Below are 7,893 nucleotides of genomic sequence, written 5' to 3' on the forward strand. Positions count from 1 at the left end.
TATTTCTCTCGCGAGAAACCGCTGCGCGACGATACTTGAAGAGGTGGGGAAAGGAGGGGGCCGCGGGAGCCGCGGCAGAGACCGTGGGTGCCACAGGCGGACAGGCAGCCTTGCGCCGCGCGGAGGGCAGGGACAGGGACTGGGGTGAGGGGCCGTCCCAGAACGTCCACAGCTGGCGCTGGCCCTCCCCTGCCTGACAGCTTCCTGGCCCGGGGCTCCCGGTGCCGGGCCCCGCGTCAGATGCTCGGGGGGCGGTGGAAGCGCCCGCAGCCGGCGGGGACGGCGCGGCGGGCTTCCAGCCCCGCGGCTTGGCGGAGAAGACAGGCGAGAAGCTGGGGCGTTCTGAGCGCGCATCGCGCGCAATTCGTGCCATTAAAACATAAACCCAGCGACCGAGCCCCGGGGCTTAGGACCGCTCCGGACATGGGTACTTGGCGCGGCGCTCTTCAGGCGGCGCCCGGGAGGCCGAGGGGTCGGCAGGAGCCGCTGCCGCCGGGGGCCCTGGGCTTTGCAGCTAGCTGTGGACCGAACGGTCTTCACTTACCCAAATTAACTACGCCACGCGCAGACGGCGCGCGGGTTGGGCTCGGGAATGGGGACCGCGAGGCTTCAGCATCCCGATGCCCTGAACGTCTCCCCGCCTCGGGGATTTGTCTCTGTGTTGCAGCTGGCAGGGGCCGCCTGAAGTGGGAGCAGCGCCTGGAGAAGGCGGGAAGAGCCCAGCCCGGGGGACGGGCGGCGGGAGAGAGGGACACCGGCGGCGCGGTGCGCTTAAGGGCGCAGCAGCGGCCGCAGAGCTAGCCCCGGGCGCGGCAAGAGGCGGCGGGAGCCGGCGGCCGCTCGGCATCATGCGGCGAGGGGGGCTGCTGGAGATCGTCCTGGGATTTACCGTGCTCTTAGCGTCCTATACGAGCCATGGGGCGGACGCCAATTTGGAGTCTGGGAACGTGAAGGAAACCAGAGCCAGCCGGGCCAAGAGAAGAGGCGGCGGAGGACACGACGCGCTTAAAGGGTAATGGAACGGGTCAGCTTCTTTGGTGTGGGTTTCTCCTCCCCCTTCTTCCGAGTTTCAAGATTCAGAGCAACTCACGGGGTTGATTCTTGAAGGTAGAAGGATCCTTGGCAAGACCTGCTGGGGGCACCTTAGAGGTGCTAGGATTGTACTGTCCCCACTGCCTTTGGGGCTAAATCACCTTGCTCCTACTCCTAAGGATTTCTGCCCCAGAAGAGAGGTCATGACTAAAAGGAATCTTGGGCCATTGTTGAGACCGATTTTGGGAGGCGAGAAAGGTTCCTTGAGGAAGAAGGGGAGGAGCTGCGACTGAGAGAAAAGCAGAAGCCCATTCCTTTCCCTTCATACCAATTCCGGCTGTGTTTAGGGAAAAGTACTTTCCTTGTGGATATCTTTGCAGACGCTGTTTGTAAGGGAGCAAGGAAAGGGAGGGATTCCAACGACAGGAGAAGACACATGGTTAATAGTTGGCTCTTCCATAAATTATGCTTATTAAAATTAGGGACTGTGTTTTCTAGGTGATGCTCCTTGTCAGATGTCTTCATTGGAAGCAGAGCAGAGCAGGGCAAGTGTTGCTGAGAACCTGTTTCTGGGTTGTGTGGAGCTCTCCGTTTCTCTGGGGCAGTGATGCTGCAGTGTCTGGCTTTAGCGGGTGTTTTTACCCAGTGGTGGATGTGTTATGTATATGCAATTGACCATTTCACTGGCTTGCCATGCCCCTATTACAGAAAATGTTGCTGCAGGACAGGTTTAAATTAGGCAGGTTGACTGCCTAAGAGTTGTAAGTTCTCTGAATTGAAGAAAGGTGGCAATTACACTTAAGATTTTTCAGATTGAAAGAGAAATCTCTTTCTGAGATATTTAAATTCAAACCTCCATAGAAACTGCAGGATGACCCCTTTTATCTCCTTGGAGGAGCCTGTTAAATGAATCCAAACAGTAAATATACAGAGCTTTTCTATTAAATTCTTATAATTCTCACTGATGCTCTTTTCCTGAATGGTTCTGTGGCTTGATTATATGGCCCTGGGTGACCAAGTGATGGCATCCTCTCATATATATGGCTGAACATTTTACTTATGATTATTATTTTTTTGCTGGAGGCTGTTTTAATTGTGTATATGTAGTGGAATTTGTGTTTTATTGCCCAGGTATGAGAAGAAAAAGTGCAGTAAATTGAACAGACCAGTTTTTGAGGCAGCATGGACTGGGGGCAAGATGATTGTCAGAGCCGAACGCTTAGGCTGTGGTAAAATATGTATGATTTTTTGACCTCAGAAAATAGCTACAATTGACTTGGTCCCATCTTGGTCTTTGCGGAAAATAAACCCAAGATTCCAACAATGCCGAAAAGGAAGTTTGCCTGTTACGTTGAGCCTGATGCTGATCAGACAGCAGATGTTTATTGATCGCCCTGTGTGCAAGGCACATTGCAAGTTCAATACATGGACTGAAACTCTGATTTTCATATGTCTTTGAAAGGACCTGTTTTAATCCAGCATTTTCCCTCCAAAAATATATTTCTGCTATAAAATGTTATCTTAACATCTCCTCTGATGACATTGCTCCTATATAAAGAGAGAGGAAGTGGGGTTTTAATTCTGAAAATCTGCAGGGAGACATTAGGTCTGGCCAGACATTTGTCTCATCTCTATGTGCTGTCACCAATCAGGGTGTTTCCTTGGGAGGCGCAGATCCAGTGTGAAACAAAAACTAAGCTTTACTTTGTTCCTAAACAGGATGCCACACTTTTACTCACACCAGTGCTATTTCTGTTGGGTTTTACATTTTATTATGATTATAGAGAGACACCTCTCTGTGCTGTTTATAGTATTGATCACTAACACAGATCTTATTCTATTGCAAACAATCATAAACTATTTATAAAGCCTTCCTAAAAACATGGTGTTAACAGAGTAGTAATTATGAATGTTCTTAATTCTCATGTTGTCTATTAGGTTTTATATGTATATATATTATATATCATATATATTATATATGATATTATATATATATGAGGGTACTCCAAAAAGTTGGTGGAAAAATAGAATTAAAAGATAATACAAATATTTCCATGAACTTTTTTTTTCATGAATTTTTTGAGTACCCTTGTGTATATATTTTTGAGAGGGTGAAAATAATAATTTAAAAGGATATACATTTAAAATATTGGGGCTGGCCGGTTAGCTCACTTGGTTAGAACATTGTACTGATAACACCAAGGTCAAGGGTTCTGAGCCCCTTAGTTGCCAGCTGCTGTTGCAATAAATAAATGAAAGTATTTCCCTCCTATGTCTCAGAGACCATTTTCTTGTGTATTTTTCTAGAAATATTACAGGCATATAGCCACACATAAATATGCACACGTACAAATATACATATAATACATATATACATGCAAGTATATATGTATAAATTACACATATGTATGTGTGTGTATCCTTTTTTAATACATGGAATAAATATAATGTACCTAATGTACTGAACTTTGCTTTTTATATATCTTTAGTACATCCATCTATTAACTCACATGGTTTTATTTCATGCATTTTCTTAGCATATAGAATCCCATCATGTGGCTGGAACAGTTCCCTAATGATGGCTCTTTATATTATACTAAATCTTTTACTATTACCAACATTCTTCTATATAGCTGTCTGTACATGCACAAGTGTATATGTGGTATATGTTAATAAAAGTTGAATTGCTGGATCAAAGGATTTCCCATAGAATTTATCTGATGTTGAATTTGAGTAGTATTTAAAGTTTATTCTTTCCGTTTATTGCCATTATAGTCTTACATGAATAAGTCTTTAAACTGTGCCCTGCTATATACATCATCAGGAAAAGCAGTTATGTATTACATTTTTCCAGTTATTGCTGTAAGTTTCTATTTTTGCTCGTTAAAATATTACCAGCTTCAAAACTAACCTCTTGGAGTACAGTAAAACCTGTTTACCATTTTGATGGAAATGCACAGTTTATGAAGTGAAAGTGATTTGTAACCCCTGCATCTGCCTGATGCCCAGTTGGTGGCAGCAACTTTCAGCACCTCACTAATATTTCCTCTAGTTAAAAGGTGCTTTAACTCATCAGTGTCTGCCATGCACTGGTCTAATCTCCCCCCCAAGTACTGCCTTCTTGGTTTTCTCTGATGTAGTGGACAAGTGACTGCAAAATTTGCCTTAGTATTCTTCTTAAGATACATATTCCTTAATTGTCAGCTGCCTCTCTTCGTGGAGTAGGAACCTGCCTCTTTTTTCCCCCTCTGGGCATGTAGTCCTAGCTTGTCTTCCTCCTGTCCTTTGCAAGTGGGTTTTTTCCCCCTCCCCACTGAGCAGCACACTGTTCCGTAGTGGAAATTTAAGCATCCTCAAGTTTCTTCCCAGCTTTTGCTGTGTTTTCTTAGAGTAAATTGCCAATTTCTGTTTTTACAGGAAGTCCTTTTTTTTAATGGAATAAGTGTGGTCCTCATTCACTCTGTAAAATTGTATTTTTCTCTGTTTTAAAATGAGAATTTTGCAAGTTTCCAAAATATTTTCAAATAGTAAATGTATATTAGTTTTCCTTTGCCTGGCCATTGCTTAATGTGTGAAATGACTTTATGAGAAATAATAAAATCTTAACTTTATTTGTTTGGTTTCAGCTCACAAGAATTTTTCTCAACTAAATTCTAAACTTCTGTGACGAGGCAGAAAGTGTGAAAAACTGTCCAATATATATATATATATATATATATATAAATCCCAAAACAGCTCTCTTTGAATAGCAGTAATTACGCACCATGTATTTGATTGCCTTATTGCTTTAGCTTCCAAATAATGAAATATTACTGTTTCCTGTCAAAGAGAAAAATTCTTTACAGTGAGACTTCCTTTTCCCAAATCTCTGATAAGATGGATTGAGAATTCTTTCCTTGTTGTCTGGTTTATAGTTATATGAGACTGTGTTCTATTTCACACAGTTTGTCCTCTCTTCTGCATGATTCCTTTTGGTCCTTGTTTATTTGTTTATTTTTTTCCAGAGGTCTTGTTGCCAGAAAAATACACATGGAACAGTTTGTACACAGGGCAGATTATGTGACGGCAAACTCCAAGGGATTAATTACACAGAAGTCTGTTATTAAAATAAAGAACTTTAACAGGGAATACAGAAAATGTTCTGTGGACTTTTTAAAGTTCACTTTACAAAGAGGACTTTAAGACTTCATCTGAAGTCAGATGAGCTAATAATTAAATATGGGGAAAGACTCCTGTGGTGGTATGGTTTGTCTTTGCATTTATTGAAAAGATTGAGCTGAAATATTAGGATACAATTTTTAAAAAGATATTCTTAAATAGAAGATTTCAGCATTTTGACATTTTAAACAAGAAGGGGGAGACAAAATATTTTTTATGTGACTTGTATAACATTTGGGGCAGAGATTGTTTACAAAAATGCATAAGTTATTGGTAAAACAAATTAATTAAAACATACATCAACCTACAGTGAAATGAGATGAGGGCTAATGGAAATGTAAATACAGACATCTCTTCAAGCTTATTTGGAATTTTAACAAATATTGAAATGTTCCTTTGTTGTCTTGTATAGCATACACTTTAAACAAATTATAGTATTATACAAATGACTCTAATCAAGCAAAATACTAGACAAATCATTAAGGTATTCATGCACTAATTTGTTGGCTTTTTCCTACAATAAGCCAAACAACCAGCCTAACCAGATGGGAATTTTAGCTTTAATTTTCAATGTGGATTTTTCAAATGTTTTCTCGAAACAGAAATAAACCACTTTAACAATTCCTTTGTTTGTAGAAACTAACCCAGCAAACGGGCCTGCTTAAGCAACTTAGAATTTTTTTCCATGGAATTCTTTGAGAAAGCTGAAGTCAATAATATATAAGGACCAAGTTATATGGCAGGTGTATGAGAGTTTAGTGTTTCATAATTGTCAAACTTGATTTTCCCATTAGATTGTAAAATCATCAAAGGCAAGAATCCTATCATAAACATTTTACCACTAAATTATCTTGAAATGGGGTTTCAAAGAGTTCATTAATTCAGGAAGACTTGATTGAAAGCCAGTCTGCACTTTGCTGTGTGAATGCCAGAGACATATGTATATAGCCTGAAAGGGCTTAGTGTTAGTAGGAGAATCAGGAACCAGGAGTCAATAGAAAGGTAGCAGAGGACATGGGGTTACAATTGTAGCCCTGGCAGCTAACATTTAGATAACATTTATATGCCAGTTACTGCTCTAAATATTTTACATATGATAATTCATTTAATCCTCACAAATCTGTATGAGGCAGGTCCTTTTATTAGCTTCCTTTTACAGATGTGAGAACTAAGCTATGCAGAGGTTAAGTTCTAAAGACAAAGACTTAATATTAAATTTTCTTTCTTCATTAATTTTAGTTATGGTTTTGGTTTTTCATTCCACTGGACAAAAATGCAGGACTAAGACATTGGTAAAATTCCACTTAAAATTCCTAATATTCTTTTGTGCTAGTTCATGTATCCTAAGTAGAATTAATACCATAGTATTAGTTCTTCACCTAAGAAACTTTCTCTACCATTTCTGCAAAGATGTTAATAAAGCACAGAAAGAATCATAGAATGTCAGAGCTGGTGGGGACCTTGGATGGTACATACATGAGGGTACTTCAGAAAAATTCATGGAAAGATGGAATTGAAAGATAATACAAACCTTTCCATGAGCTTTTTGAAGTCTTGTATTATATTTTAATATTATACCTTAAACTCCTATGGAGGGTGATGGGCAACCTCCGCAGGCACCCTCCTTCTGCATTGTGTGGGCTTCGTTCAGAATCTCTTGCTCTTGTGGCCCATGTGAGAAATTTCTCTCAGAACAGAGTTGTAAGAGGTGTTCCTCTTTCCAGGGGAAACTGGTATGTGGCTTAAAGCCTTACCAGAAAGACGAGGTATTTAATTCTTTCTGTTTCTTTTCTTTTACCTTGATTGCCTGTAAGCTCAGAGTCAGTTTTTTACATTAAATTGCAGCAATAATGGTAAAAAAGAAATTAGCAAGCTCTGATATATGACTGACTATTGCACTTTACAAATATGAATTCCTTTAATATGTAAGTCCTTTATGAGAAAGATTGGCCCGTGCAACAGATGAGGAAACAGAGGGATGCAGAGTTTAAACAATTACTCCAGGGACGAAAACTAGTAAGAGGTAGAGTTGGGAAATCTGGCTTCATAGTCAGAGCTCTTAACTGATGTATTTTACTGCTTCCCAATTGTAATAAATCTTACAGCTGGTGAGTTTCTTTCTTCTATGCTCTTGGTACCTTCATTTCCCCAGAATCTTCTCCTACCACTGCTGTGGGGAAAGACAACATTTCTGAAGGCAGATGCTATTATAAGCCAAGGGAAACATCATTGTGGGAATGGGAAAAATCAGAAAAAAGCTTCACAGTGAAAGTCTATGAAGGGGAAAACTGTGAGCCAAGCTGACTATTTTTGAAAATAAAGTTTTATTGAAACAAAGCCATGCCCCTTGTTTACGTGCTATCAATGGCTGCTTTCACACTCTAGTAGTGTAGTGGAGTAGTTGTGACAGACAGTATGGCCACAAAACTGAAATATATACTATTTGGTCCTTTAGAGAAAAAGCTTACCAACCTCAAATCAATGTGATAAAAAGTGCATATCTACCAGGACTGAGAACCATTTGAAGGCAGAGATCATATTTTACTTCTCTCCAGGGATACTTAGAAACTGGGCATGTGGTAGGTGTTTGTTCAACAGATAATTTTTTTGTGTGTGTGTCTTTTTCCGTGTCCGGCAACGGATCGCAACCCTCAGTGTCGCCCCCGCACCGGACCGGGACCGGCAACGGGATCGCAACCCTCA

The 7,893-nt window shown here is 40.9% G+C and overlaps 1 protein-coding gene across 1 annotated transcript in view; it reads left to right on the forward strand.

The window, feature by feature from the left end:
* The first annotated feature begins 848 nt into the window (after window positions 1-848).
* FBN1 (fibrillin 1) overlaps window positions 849-7,893 on the forward strand; it is a 252,128-nt gene continuing 245,083 nt past the window's right edge. Inside the window, exon 1 of the mRNA XM_008568659.1 lies at window positions 849-1,012. Coding sequence (XP_008566881.1) covers window positions 849-1,012 — 164 coding nt within the window. The remainder of the gene's footprint in view (window positions 1,013-7,893) is intronic.

Source organism: Galeopterus variegatus, unplaced genomic scaffold, assembly GCF_000696425.1.
Source record: "Galeopterus variegatus unplaced genomic scaffold, G_variegatus-3.0.2 Scaffold429, whole genome shotgun sequence".
NCBI lineage: Eukaryota > Metazoa > Chordata > Mammalia > Dermoptera > Cynocephalidae > Galeopterus > Galeopterus variegatus.